We start from the raw sequence: 13,254 nt of genomic DNA, 5'->3' as shown, positions 1-13,254 counted from the left end.
CCGTTGCGTCCGGGAGGATGCAAGCCGCGACTGCCCGACGATGTGCTGTCCTCTAATGCAGCATGTGGGCAGGTACAAAGGCGCCGCCGATCACAGGCATGTCAATGTATTGTTGGTGGTGTCTACTTGGGCGTCGAGAGGAGGCGCCTCCCTCACCAAAGGTTGGCCTTGAGCTGCTCGTTGGCCTTGAGCTGCTCGTTGGCTTTCTTGAGCAACTCGACCTCGTCCTGGTGCTTCTTCTCGTCCGAGAGCCGCTTCTCTTCTTCGCGCTTGGTGATGGCGTCGCAGCGCAGCTTGAGTCTACGCGCCTCCGTCACCAAAGCGACGCCAAAACGAGACGCGTACTCTTCGACTTGGGACACGAGCTCGTTCCTATCGGCTTCGAGCTGCTTGAGTTTGAGCTCCGCGTCCATCTTCTTTTGCTCGGCCATGAGCGCCTTGCGCATCCTAGTCGTGTCCGTGGCATTTCCCACATTTCCCACACTGATTAGTACCCGAACGCAATGCTGCTTTCATACAGCGTCTGGTACGCTGCAATCGACATGCGCGTTTCGACACGGACGCGCAGCAGGAGCAGGCCACGCTCCGCGCAGTTGATGGTGATTTGGCGAATGAGCTCGTCTAGTGCCAGTTCAGTGCGGGTGCATCGGCGACTTCGTGGCTACCAAAGCACTGGGCGTAGAGCTCTTCGCGGACAGGACAGATGCCGGTCTCGCGCGCCTGCTTTTGCTGGAGCTTGAGGTCCAATTGCTCCTACATGCACCACCGTGGCGCCGGTTCCAATCCGGTTAGAAAGGCCGGCTACCTGAAGGTTGATGACATCAAGGCGCGTCGCCGGCGTGCTCGACACGTACTGCACCCAGAGCTGGCCGTCTTCCGTCCACTCTCTATGCGCAAGAGGCCGTGGTATGCAGATAGCTGCTGCAGCAATCAACGTGCGTACTTGGGCGGCAAGATCGAGTTCAAAATGTCCTCAGTCTGCGTCGAGTTGGCGGCCGCGATCGATGGAATACCGCCGGGCGCCGCGCCCTTCTCCGCATCCTTCTTGCTCTTCTTACTTCCGCCAGCCTTCTTGTCCTTGGTCGTGCTGATCAAGATCGGGCTGTCGTACTTGACGAGCGAGCTATGGGGCGGCAACATGGCGACGGTTCAACGCGGTGTGGATCTTCCCCGTTTCAAAACTCAAAGTTGCGTGTTTCAAGTGAAATCTATCTGCTCAACACGTCGAAAACGCCACTCTCCACTCTTTGGCACTCTCAGCCTTGGACAATGGGAGTACGCACGAGGTCAACGTAGGGCACGGAGCTTGCGTCAATTGCAGGTAGGCATGCGAAGCAGCAGTCGAGGTCTTCCCCGAACAATAAACGGCCTGCGATCCAACAGGGACAACGAAGCGTCGGTGGCCTTAACCGGTTCGAAAATCGAACCGGTTGTCTCGGTTGAACGGTCGTTTCTGATTGGCGCCACGCCGTACCGAATGCGACAGCTGCCGGTCACCTTCCTGCCGACAGCGTGCGAGACTTTCGCAGTCATAGAACCGACGACGACGATGCCAGCCCTCGGAGAGTCGTTCACGGACTTCGTCGCCAAGGCGTCCGCCCGCACGCCCAAGGCGATCCTCTCGAAAGTCGTGTCCGCCTGTCTCGAGATCCACGAGTTGGTTCAGCAAGGCGCGCTCGCCGACGTGATTGGGTCGGCGCAAACCGACAACGTGCAAGGCGAGGTGCAGCAGAAGCTCGACATTCTCTCGAACGACGCGATTCTCAACGCGTGCGCCAACGAGGCCTCGCTCGGCGGCCTCTGCTCGGAGGAGCACGAGACCTTCTACCCGGGGGCGCTCGCCGGCGAGTACCTCCTCCTCTTTGACCCGCTCGACGGCTCGTCCAACATTGACGTCAACGTCTCGATTGGCACGATTTTTTCCATTCTGCGCCGACCGTCGACGGCCAAGGCGGTCACGCACGCCGATTTTTTGCAGCCGGGGTCGCGCCAAGTCGCGGCCGGCTACGTCATTTACGGCCCGCAGACGATCCTTGTCGTCAGCATTGGTGACGGTGTCCACATGTTTACGCTCGACACGGTGGCCAAGCGCTTTGTATGCACGCGCCACGACGTCACGATCGCGCCCGACACCAAAGAGTTTGCGATCAACATGTCCAATATGCGCCATTGGGACGCGCCGGTCCGTCGGTACGTGGACGAGTGCCTCCTCGGCAGCCAAGGCGTCCGCGGAGAAGACTTCAACATGCGCTGGATCGCGTCCATGGTCACCGAGATCCACCGTCTTCTGACGCGCGGAGGCGTCTTCATGTACCCTTGGGATGCCCGATACCCCGAGAAGCCGGGCCGCCTCCGCCTCTTGTACGAGGCCAACCCGATGAGCTTTCTCATTGAAGCGGCGGGTGGCGCGAGTATCAACGGCTACCAACGCATGCTCGACGTCCGTCCGACCGAATTGCACCAGCGCGTCTCTGTCATCTTGGGCGCCAAGCACGAAGTCGAACGCATCGCGACGTACCACGCGACGGCCGCCAAGCCCAACCCCCTCGCCCGCATGTGACGGAATCGCTAGCTGACACTGCGGGATACAAATGTAGTAGTAGCACTCTTGTATTCGTTCTTGCTACCTCGTCCTTGTCTGAAAGAAGTGTACGACGCTGGCAAACAGGATGTGTGCAAAGGATCGAATACAGATATCGTGTTTACGGTTAATAACAAAGATGCGAGGACGATCGGCGACGCTTCTTACCAGCCGCCGCCCGTGTTGCCACCGGCGTTACCTCCGGTGTTACCGCCCCAGCCACCGCCACCCGAGTTGCCGCCCCAGCCACCGCCGCCACCACCGCCGTTGAAGAGGCCGTAGCCGTTGAGGCAGTTTTGAATGAGGCTGCTGATCGTGCCGCCAATGTCGCCGCCACCGCCCCACGTTGCGCGCAAGTTCTGCGACGCACTGGCAGTGTCGATGCATTGGAGAAGGGCGGCGGCGCACACGGTCGTCTTGAGGATCGTCTTCATGGTTGTGTATTGATGGAGCGAGTGTCGAGAAGGCAAAACCAATTGAATAATGAGACGAAGAGACCGATGTGCTTTTCGTCCTGACCGTCGAATGCAGCGTCCGGTGGACTGGACGTTTCATCATGAAACGGCTGTTGTTGTTCGACATGTGGTCAAGACGCATGGGAGTTGTGTGTGAACCAAGTGATCTGGGTGAAAGGCAAGGGCCCCTGAAGAATTCCCTCGTTGAGAGGCGTGTACTTTAGGAGAAACTGACTCTGTAAGTTCGTACTATTAATGGCTACTACATCCACGCATGTGTTTGATATATAACTCTAGTTCGCTTTCATCGACCATGCCAATTGTGCCTATCTTGGCTACATGACGCGAAGAACGGAAAACGAGCCATTTGATAACACTTCAAAGCGCTCGTACTTACTGTGCAGTAGGGCCGAATGTATCGCAGGGAAGGATATTCTGGGCACAGAACTAGCGGTTGGAACTTAGCAGTTCGGTATCACATACCAATTCGTGCACAGTTGCTCGAACGAGAGTCCAAGACGGTATATTTGCACGAGCGGTGATGGCGCCAAAGTCAGCAGCTTTAGAGTTAGACATGTGTTTCATTAGGCGGTGTCTGGTCAAGCTTCAGGTTTACGTATGCACAAGGCGGGCAGGCAATCTAACGCTGCTTCCAAATTTCGATGCACGTTGGGCACCGAGTGCGGGACTCTAGATCAACTAGCGCCGCAAACGCATTACTGTAGCATCGACTCAATACGAACGTCGATTCTGACTGAATGATGGATCCAGATTACTCGAATGCGTCTTGACCACATGTCGAACAACAACAGCCGTTTCATGATGAAACGTCCAGTCCACCGGACGCTGCATTCGACGGTCAGGACGAAAAGCACATCGGTCTCTTCGTCTCATTATTCAATTGGTTTTGCCTTCTCGACACTCGCTCCATCAATACACAACCATGAAGACGATCCTCAAGACGACCGTGTGCGCCGCCGCCCTTCTCCAATGCATCGACACTGCCAGTGCGTCGCAGAACTTGCGCGCGACATGGGGCGGCGGCGGCGACATTGGCGGCACGATCAGCAGCCTCATTCAAAACTGCCTCAACGGCTACGGCCTCTTCAACGGCGGTGGTGGCGGCGGTGGCTGGGGCGGCAACTCGGGTGGCGGTGGCTGGGGCGGTAACACCGGAGGTAACGCCGGTGGCAACACGGGCGGCGGCTGGTAAGAAGCGTCGCCGATCGTCCTCGCATCTTTGTTAACCGTAAACACGTATGTACATTCTCTAATACTTTGCTCCCATTTGGCACAGAATTGAGAGAGCATGAGCCTACATGACAGACGCAGCCGCATAGCCTCGAGAGCAGAGTCGTGGTGTTGCTATAGAGTACACTGGTGCGTTGCTTTGCCATGCGTGGTCACGAATATTCCCATCTACGGGATATCGTTATCAAGCAGGTTGCCGTGTTGTTGGATACGATCGTGTGATCGCATGCCCTTAGGATGCCGTTTCAAAATTTCACCGTGTTGATCGTTGTCCCAGGGTGCTACGCTCCATCTCGGTGCTCGCCTTCAACGCAAAAGAGAAATACCATTGGTATGTGCTCGGAGCTACAGTGGGAGCGCCTGGTAGTCGTGGACAGCGCGCCTGATCCAGCGTGAGTCGCGCCACGCTGCGGCGCCCGGCCAAAAATTTCAGATTTTCGCGTGTCGGGAGGTCACCGCGGTCACTTTGTTTTTGCCACGAAACTAACACGAGATGTCTCGCCTCATGACGCCGACGCAGATCGAAGCCCACCGCCAACGCTACCAAAAGTACTATGCAAGCAAGCGCGAGCAGATTTTGGCCAAGGTCCGCGAGCGCTACGCCGAGAACCGCGAGAAGGAGCAGGACCGCCAGCGGGACAAGTACCTGCGTCGAAAGGCCCAGAAGGCACGGCGGACGAGCGCGCTGAGCCTCAAGTTTATCCTCAAAGACACTGCGACGCCCAATCGGCTCAGTGTGCAGTTTCTGTTGAATTAGCAAAGTTAGAGAGGACGCAGAGTCCTCGCGAGTAGTACAGTATTTTAAGAGTGTTATCGGAACCACCTCGCCCGATCGGTGTGGGAGAATCAATTGCCTGGTTATCGCTCATGCGCATTCAAGTCTGGACATCACTAAATCGCGGTCTACAGCGACTACGCGATGCTCTCAGGGCCGTCCAACGAGCCACATCAAAGTATCTCGAGCATCGGGCAGCCGAGGCCGCGATGTAATTAACAGAAGCCAACGCGTTTCTTTTGCTTTGTCCAGAGAATAACCCCATGGAATAGCCCGAGACACCACAAACGAACGATGACGGCATCGTTTCAACTCCAAAAAGTTTGTTATCCATTTCACAATGACCGTCTGACACGTACGAGGTCGAAAGGATGCGCATGGACAGACAGACAGTAGTAGTGGACATGATTCGTTGTTGTGGAGCTAATGTCAACAGTCAAGCACCCCTACAGCAGTAGGTACTACGCATCCTGCACGCGACATCCCTTGCCCGAATGCCGTTGCTGAAGGACGACACTGCTGCTGCTGGTGTCCACTACTAACCACTGCGCATGGTCCAAAGTCAAAATGGTTTGCCCTGGGTGCGCGTGGTCATCGTGTTGGTAGGATGCCGAGCTCGCCGCGGGGTGCGTGCTGTCCAACGGTCTCTGAATCTGATTTAATTCATTTTTGATACCCTGTTTATCAGTGCAACAGGGCAACAGTAAACAGGTACCGGCACACAAGATGATGGGTGCAAGACGTCGCCGCAATAACGTTACCGGTACCAGTGTTTTAACCCTTCCAGGACGGACCAGCGCCGTTGGGCTAGACTAAGAAATCGATTACGGCAGCAAGACCGCACGGAGCTCGTCCACAAGCGTTTGCACGGTCGCCAGCGTCACGTTGTGGTTCATAAAGCACGCGCGCGCGGTCGCGTACTTGACGCCGTCCGTTGTGGTGTACGTGGCCATGGACAAGAAGACGGCGCGGCGAGCGTTGACGGCGGCGAGGAGCGCGTCGGTCGCTGCGTTCACCGTGTCCGCGTCGCCAGGCACGTTGGCGCGGAAATTCACCACGTTGAGATCGCCGGGCGCGAGTTCGAGGCCGCGTATCGTGGCGATGGCTCGGCGAGCGGCGTCGGCCACGTTGAGCAGATGGTCAAAGTGGGCTTTCCACGCGTCGAGGCCGTGCAGTTTGAGGAGCCACCACACTTTGAGGCCCTTGCACGCGCGCGAGAGGTCGGGGCTGCAGTCGGCAAACGTGATCAAATCCAAATCAAACTCGTCTTGGGTGCCAATGCCAAAGCGCGAATTGACCTCCGTCTTCTTGAGGTACTCCATGTCGTCGTTGGCGCTAAAGCCGTTGATCAAGTCGTTTTTGTCCTTGACGAGCAGCATCGAGGTCGCGTAGGGTAGCGCCATGCCCTTGTGAAAGTCGAGCGACACCGAATGCGCGCGCTGCACGCCATCCATGCGATCTCGCCCACGCTCCGTGAGCAGAAAAAACCACCGAGCGCGCCGTCGCAGTGCAAGTGGCAGCCGTACGAGTCCGCGAGGTCGGCCATCCCGTTTAGATCGTCGACCGCCCCAAGCGACGTCGTGCCGAGGCTCGCGACCATCAAAAACGGCACGAGGCCGTTGGCGACATCGGCCGCGAGCGCCGCGGCCAGTGCATCAAGGCGTAGCCGCCCGGTCGCGTCGACCGGTAGCTGCCGGACGTGCTCGGGTAAGATGCCGGCCATGCGCGCGCCCCGCGCATTGCAGAAATGCGCACCGGACGAGACGTACACCGTGCCACGTGCAATGTCGCGGTTGCGCGGAAACTTTTTGACGCGGGCGATCACCGCGGCGTCAAAGTTGGCGCCGCTCGCGCCCTGCGTAAAGATGCCGAGCGACGAGTCGCGGGCGTAGCCGACGAGGTCGCAGAACCAGTGGACGACGTTCATCTCGAGGCGCTGGATGAGCGGCGCTTTGGACCACGAAATCGTCGTCGGGTCCACCGCGTTGATGTAAAAGTCGAGCACGTTGGCTTGCGGCAAGACGCCGCCGAGAACGTACGCGAGGAACGTGTCCGTGTTGGCGTTGAAGCCGCTCGCGACGCCGACCAGATTGGTCTGCAGAAACGAGAGGAGCGATGTTATGTCCGTGCCGCGCGCGGGCGCGCTACGCTCGTCGAACGCCAGCGACGCTTGCACGAGCGGCGACGCAGCCGACAGCGTGAGGTCCCCCCGCGCGTCCGCGGGCTCATTCGCAAAGGTCTTGTGGTGCGCGAGCCCTAGCTTGACGGACGCGATGGCCGCGGCTTCGACGACCGCCGGGTCCAAGTGCAGTGGAGAGGCCATGCGTCTCGGCAGTTGAAAAAGGGAAATGCGACCACGTGTACCTTAAGATGAGGCGTCAATACCACGGATTACGCCCGAGCGCGATCGGTCACGTCCGAACCCATGCGGTGAGCGGTCCTGGATCGTCTGCATATTGTTATACCACCCTACTCACCACCACAGAATTCGAAACAAGAACTGAATTCGAAACAAGAGCGGCACGGCGTGGACGTACTTCGTCCACATTGAACGAGGACAATCGTCTTCTTTCTGCACGAGGCTGGCAGCACGATGCTCTGTCGCCGTGCTTGGATGATGTTAACCGATAATACCGGATCCCAGATCTGCTCTGTGTTCCAACTTGATGGTCAGATCCCAGATCTGCTCTGTGTTCCAACTTGATGGTCAGTACACTAATCACTCGCGGGCAAAGATACCTCATGCAACCGTCCAATCACCTTGGAAAGACCAGAACGATCCCACTGACCTTGATGAATGCATGATTCCAAGAGTTTAAACTCAGTCCGAGACGCTTGATGGTTCGCATGCTTACTGTACCGGTACACTAATGGTACGCCAAGGGAAATGACAAAGCATTTGCATCATCAAGCGTCGCATCGTTGTCCATGCAGTTCGACATGGAGAAAACTCGATGGCGACAATCGGATGGACTTGCAAATCAATCTCTATGGTGTTTTACTATGCAATGTACAAGGTCGAGTCGTTCTCGAGGGCGAGGAGCGCCGCCGTGTCAGCAACCAACGTGCCGTGCGCCGTGCGAAACTGCTGCTTGGACTTCATCTGGCACTTGGCTTTGGCTGCTGCGCGGAGCTTCTCGATCGTGATCTCGTGCAACAGCAGCGTCTTGAGCGTCTTGTCCTTGGCCAGCACGAGGCGCAAGTTGGTCCGCACCTAGTGCAATATCGCAATAGAGCAATATTTGTATATGAAGAAAATCAAGCACCCACCGGCGGGTCGAGCGAGAGACCTTGCATGGCGTCGACGAGCACGGCGCGGTCGGTGCCGTCGATGAGCGCTTGCACGTGCCGCTCGGCGCAGCGCGCGAGGGCGCGCAAATGGTACCCTATAGTGGCACAAAATCTCCCTTTTTGTCTCGGAGACGACAAATCGTACCCCCTTCGAGGCTCGAGACGATGCGGCCGTCGCAGCATTCCCACGCCAAGATGGTCAGGCGCTGCGTCATCCAGTAGAAATCCTCGTCCGTCAGCTTCATTTCGGCGAGCGGATCGTCCTGCGCGCCACGTCACTTTGATAGACTGATAGTTGATTCGTACTTCGTGGGCATCAAAGCCCGCGCTAATGAGTATCAGCTGCGGTGCGAACGCGCGCACTTGGGGCTCGACCTACACAACTCTTCCAGGTCACACGCTACCATATACAGGGTCTCGCGTACTTGGTCGACGAACGCGTGCCGGAACGCATACGAACTGGTGCCCGCGGCCATCGGAACGTTCCACACGTGCGCCGAATTTTCCGCGGCGTGGCCCGTGTGCGGGAAGAACGGCGCTTGGTGCGTCGAGACGTACAAGAGCTCGGGCGTCGTCGCCGCTTTGGTCTACACCGCCGCGCCGTCGATGTACGAAGGATGCGGATGCTGGGGCTACCTGCGTGCCGTTGCCGTGATGCACGTCGAAATCGACGATCGCAACGCGTGTGAGGCCGTGCTGCGCGACTGCGTGCATGGCCGCCACGCCGACATTGTTAAAGTAGCAAAACCCCATGGCCTTGAACGGCTCGGCGTGGTGTCCCGGGGGACGGACCTACGCTTTGAGGTAAGTGAAAATCGTAAGAGGCGAGTCTCTGGACCGCGCAAAACGCGTTGGTAAAGTCGCCCGAGAGCACCGCGTCAACGCCGGCAATCGTGGCCCCGGCGGCTTTGAGCGCCGCCTCGCGCGTGTACCGCATGAGCGTCGTGTCCGCGTCGACGTCGACGTTTTCAAACGACTTGAGCACATTGCGGCGTTCTGGTACAGCTTGGACGATCGCATTCATTCGAAGTACTGTCTGTACCTTGGGTCTCATCCGACTCGCGGAGCGTGTCGAGCTCGACCATGCAGCGCTCGATCTTGCCGCACCACTGCAGCACCGACTGCACATGACTGCTCGTGTGGAAGCGCTCGAGCTGCTCGACCGTGGCTGCCGGCGACGCCGTCCAGTGCGGCAGTGTCGGGAAGGACGTGGCGAGCTGGTCGAGGACGACTTGGACGCTAGTTTGGATGTCGTCAGAGACAAGCCGACGCGTGCTTGAGAAACGTACCGCTCTGGCCGCTCGGGGTGGCCTCGCACGTGGTGCTTGACGCAGGCGGGGTCGCTCAGGAGCAGCGTCCGAGGGCGAGGAGCGGCGTCGGCCTCGGTCACCATGCTTCTGGGTCACGAGTGTCTCGTACCTCCGCGGGAGCCAATCACAGCCCCAGGCGTATTTCCGGAGCCGGTAAAAGGAGGTTGAATTCGCTTACCTGAGTACAGTTGACCACGCAGCACTCGTTCGTCTAGTGCATCATGATCACGCTGGCCCAGCACTGAAATGACATCAAGCAGACAATCTGTACACACTGGATTCATTTTCGGGACCGTCTGAACCCATCTATGGACGGACACGGAGCTCTCTATGTCTCCGTCTGAGTACTGTCGAGATCGGCCTGGATGGATAGACACACTGTGTATGTATGTTATGGACTAGACTCTAGTCCATCACATACATACACAACACCGAACACCGAGCTCTCGTCACTAGAGCTCGGTGTTGTGGAACTAATCATGTACAAATTGTGGTTGAAGTAAGTCGATTTCGAATGAGCTTTCACTGTTCCGTCGTTCAAGAAGCGCCTCACGACCTCACGAACGTGACCGCCCTGGCGCCGAACAAGGAGCGTTGAACCGAGCGGACCGAGGCGATCGTTGACGCTTGTCCCCACGCACGACGACGCTGTCTGATACCTCCGGGCACGTCTGCGACAAACCTTCCTGCACTGAGCTTACAACCAGTACTTTGTTGTTGCTTGACGTTGATAATCGTCAGACGTAGTATCTCTCTTTCACTGAGCCAATAATGGACTAGACCAAATATACGACATACGCTTATACTAGTAGGCCTTTCTTAATCTTACGATGCGGCAGCTTTAGACCGAGACGCGAAACTCGTCAATCGGCCGTGGTTCGCGCGCCAAGTAGCGCGGCGGCTCCGCCTCGGGGGATGCCGTTGGGACCTCGAACGGCGCGGCCGTGACGTCGTCCTTGCTGGGTCGGCGCGGTACAAACTTGGGTTGGTGCTTGCGGCCGAGAGCGACGAAGCGGCCTTCGCTGCTCGCAGGCGCCAATTGCGCACTGCTCTTTTGGCGCTCCGCTGCCAGGGCAACTTTCTTGAGCTCGTAATCGGGCATGAGCCCCTTGGTAGCAACGCGGCCTTGGGCGGTGAAATTAGGCACGGGCTTCGACATGACGGGCCGTGGGCTCGCCAACGGCTGCCCACTGTAATTGGATGTAATATGCGACGCCGTGCTACGGTTCGAGGCGTTGGACGCCGTATCCCAGCCGGCAGGCAGCGCTGGTGGCAGCTTCTTCTTCTTCTGGCGCATGGGCGTTTTGTGAGGTTCGAATGCGCGCGTTGTGTTGTGTGTCGATGCAATACTACCACGTGGCCCATGGGCTCGATCCGCAGGCCGTTGGTGGGGCTTACAACTTGGTGTGTGGAAGATGCCGGCGGTGTACTTTGCTTTTGAACGCGAATTTGCGTCGTGGGTCGTTGGCGGCTGGCTGCTCGCTTGCTTCCTTGGGATCGTAAACTCAGTGTCCATGTCCTGGGGCGTCACGAGTGGCAGCGTCACGTCCTTTCTCGATGGCTTGCTCGCCGTTGGCGATGCATCGGGCGGTCGCGGCTTGAGCTGACGCACGTTACTGCGCGGCCGTGCAAGCTCTGGCACGCTCGCCGCCGCCGTCTTCTTCTGGCGCTTGGGCTCCGACACGGGTGACGGCGGCGGTGTGCATTCGGTGCGCTTGGCTTGTTTCCGTCGTCGAGCGGTGTCAATGGCTTCCGTATTTGCTTTCTTATGACGGACATGGCAGTGCGCTCGTCGGTTCTTCTCGACGGGCTTCAACAATGTGGCAGCCAGTTCGTCCTTGATGGCCCTGGGATCTTCCTCCTCCTCCTCGTCCGACGAGGAGGAGGACGCGTCTTGGTCGCTCGTGCTTTCATCTGCAGGCGACGACGCGTCGGACGACTCGGAGAAGCGCCGTCGTCGTCCAGCCTTTCTTAGTTGGCGTGGCTTGGCTTTGGTCAGCCGCGTAAACTGCTTTGGCGGTGGCGACACATCGCTCTCAGACCCGCTCCACTCGACAACGCGGTGCTCTGGCGATGCGACTTTGATCGCTGGCACGAAGGATGCGACATTGGCCACAGGAGGCGCAGGAGTGGGCGCAACACTGGCCACTGGAGTCGCCGACGGAGGCTTGTACGCGACCGGCAACACGTCGAGAGGCGCCAGCGATGGAGGCAACCGAGGCGGCTGCTCGGTTTTGATTGGCGTCTCGTCGTCGGAGAGAGTGAGATCGATGCAATCGTCGGGCGGTTCGACCTTGACGACGACGGGCACATACGGGTGCGCGCGGATGTACTCTTCCGCGACGTGGTCGCGCAGGCCATTGTCGTAGAGGACTTCAAACACATTCCAGTGCGGATCGTGCTGCTGCACGGTGCCACGAACTAAAGTCGTGTTGAAGCGCTTGACGACACACGTCCCGACCAGCGGATGCTGCACGACCAGCGGCTGCTGCATGGCCACAGACATTTGATTGAGATTGAGCACTTCGTCGCGCGGAAGCTTCATGACGAGGCCTGTGACGAAGCGGACCTATGCCGGGAGGTGAGCGCGAGGTGGCGGCGAGCGGCGACGCACCTCGTAGCGCTGCGTCTCGGCGTCGAAGGCGACGACGTCGCCAGCGTGGGGCACGAGGACCTTGATGCCCACGAGGCCGCCCGTGTCATGGACCCTACGGAAGCATGAGTCATGATGGTCCATGCGCTGGCAGCACCTACGCCGACATGATGGCGATGGCGGCGCTTCTCTGGCAGAGACAGGTCGGGAATTTCCCTTGCTACAACGGGCATAGCCCCCCAGAATTGAGTGCAAGGGGTCATTCATGTTTTACACTGTCTAAAGGATGGCAAAGAGGGAGTTTCGTCCATCCGGATACGAAACGAGTCAGTAAAACATTGAATATCCGGATAAGTTGAAGTTGCATCGATCTTGATGCAGGGAATTTGTTGTCGCTGTCGGGTCCTGCAACAAGAGCGTCGGCCTACTAGTATGAATATGAGCGTCGGGCGATATATCAAAACGCGGCTGACAGAAGAGGGCGTCCGGTGTCATTGCACTTGCTACCGGCTCAATAACTTTTCTGCAGATGGGATTTATGCTCACTGATGCACACGCCGAGGACGCCCCGACATAGTGTCTTCTCCCTCCACGCAACTGCAAGGCAGTCCTCAGTTTCCTCCAGAGGCAAAGATCCCATCGCACGATGATCCTCTCGATTCCAGCTTCTTGGATACCCTTCCATTTCATGTGTTTGCTCTGATGAAAGGTCGAAACGTATCCGATCTTCTTCTGAAACCAATCATCACTTTACAAAGGTCTCTCTATAATCTGGGCAGCGAGCTCAGCAACCGTGCTTCAGAAACGCGAAGGTCATTCGATGTTCATTGAAGGTCTTGGCTGCGAGGCTGTTTGCTAGCTCGGACCAACGCAGTTGCGACCTTCTTCGTGCACTCCAGCACTTCAAGAACATTGAAAACGTAGCACTCGGGAGCTACTGCAACCCCACGCTCAGCCACTACTGGTTGCGACTGATTGGCGAGTCAGTGCCTTGTGAC

General features: G+C 57.9%; 7 protein-coding genes across 7 annotated transcripts; 2 read left to right on the top strand and 5 right to left on the bottom strand.

The window, feature by feature from the left end:
• Window positions 1-152: 152 nt before the first annotated feature.
• Window positions 153-1,140, bottom strand: SPRG_04351 (hypothetical protein; the record flags this gene model as incomplete). Its single annotated transcript, XM_012343281.1, has 6 exons — window positions 153-300; window positions 346-447; window positions 495-621; window positions 666-753; window positions 806-887; window positions 944-1,140. The coding sequence occupies 6 exons, from the start codon at window positions 1,138-1,140 to the stop codon at window positions 153-155; spliced, it is 744 nt and encodes a 247-aa protein (XP_012198671.1).
• A 409-nt stretch (window positions 1,141-1,549) lies between these two features.
• On the top strand, window positions 1,550-2,732 carry SPRG_04350 (fructose-1,6-bisphosphatase; the record flags this gene model as incomplete). The annotated part of the gene is made up of 1 exon (XM_012343280.1): window positions 1,550-2,732. One exon carries the CDS (start codon window positions 1,550-1,552, stop codon window positions 2,558-2,560), a length of 1,011 nt encoding a protein of 336 aa, XP_012198670.1. The 3' UTR covers window positions 2,561-2,732.
• A 13-nt stretch (window positions 2,733-2,745) lies between these two features.
• Window positions 2,746-3,015, bottom strand: SPRG_04349 (hypothetical protein; the record flags this gene model as incomplete). Its single annotated transcript, XM_012343279.1, has 2 exons — window positions 2,746-2,950; window positions 2,990-3,015. 2 exons carry the CDS (start codon window positions 3,013-3,015, stop codon window positions 2,746-2,748), a joined length of 231 nt encoding a protein of 76 aa, XP_012198669.1.
• A 964-nt stretch (window positions 3,016-3,979) lies between these two features.
• Window positions 3,980-4,249, top strand: SPRG_04348 (hypothetical protein; the record flags this gene model as incomplete). Its single annotated transcript, XM_012343278.1, has 2 exons — window positions 3,980-4,005; window positions 4,045-4,249. The coding sequence occupies 2 exons, from the start codon at window positions 3,980-3,982 to the stop codon at window positions 4,247-4,249; spliced, it is 231 nt and encodes a 76-aa protein (XP_012198668.1).
• A 1,637-nt stretch (window positions 4,250-5,886) lies between these two features.
• On the bottom strand, window positions 5,887-7,385 carry SPRG_04347 (hypothetical protein; the record flags this gene model as incomplete). Its single annotated transcript, XM_012343277.1, has 2 exons — window positions 5,887-6,501; window positions 6,531-7,385. 2 exons carry the CDS (start codon window positions 7,383-7,385, stop codon window positions 5,887-5,889), a joined length of 1,470 nt encoding a protein of 489 aa, XP_012198667.1.
• Window positions 7,386-8,031: 646 nt separating this feature from the next.
• SPRG_04346 (hypothetical protein) lies at window positions 8,032-9,767 on the bottom strand. Its single transcript, XM_012343276.1, has 9 exons — window positions 9,643-9,767; window positions 9,396-9,592; window positions 9,192-9,349; window positions 8,990-9,145; window positions 8,779-8,940; window positions 8,660-8,728; window positions 8,499-8,616; window positions 8,333-8,448; window positions 8,032-8,276 (listed from the first exon to the last, which is right to left on the bottom strand). Exons 1-9 carry the CDS (start codon window positions 9,744-9,746, stop codon window positions 8,064-8,066), a joined length of 1,293 nt encoding a protein of 430 aa, XP_012198666.1. The 5' UTR covers window positions 9,747-9,767; the 3' UTR covers window positions 8,032-8,063.
• Window positions 9,768-10,452: 685 nt separating this feature from the next.
• Window positions 10,453-12,468, bottom strand: SPRG_04345 (hypothetical protein). Its single transcript, XM_012343275.1, has 3 exons — window positions 12,418-12,468; window positions 12,278-12,371; window positions 10,453-12,232 (listed from the first exon to the last, which is right to left on the bottom strand). The coding sequence occupies exons 1-3, from the start codon at window positions 12,423-12,425 to the stop codon at window positions 10,505-10,507; spliced, it is 1,830 nt and encodes a 609-aa protein (XP_012198665.1). The 5' UTR covers window positions 12,426-12,468; the 3' UTR covers window positions 10,453-10,504.
• Between the last annotated feature and the right edge of the window lie 786 nt (window positions 12,469-13,254).

The sequence above is a fragment of the Saprolegnia parasitica genome (genome assembly GCF_000151545.1).
Source record: "Saprolegnia parasitica CBS 223.65 unplaced genomic scaffold supercont2.13, whole genome shotgun sequence".
Lineage (NCBI taxonomy): Eukaryota > Oomycota > Saprolegniomycetes > Saprolegniales > Saprolegniaceae > Saprolegnia > Saprolegnia parasitica.
This window is presented reverse-complemented; position numbering and strand designations above follow the sequence as displayed.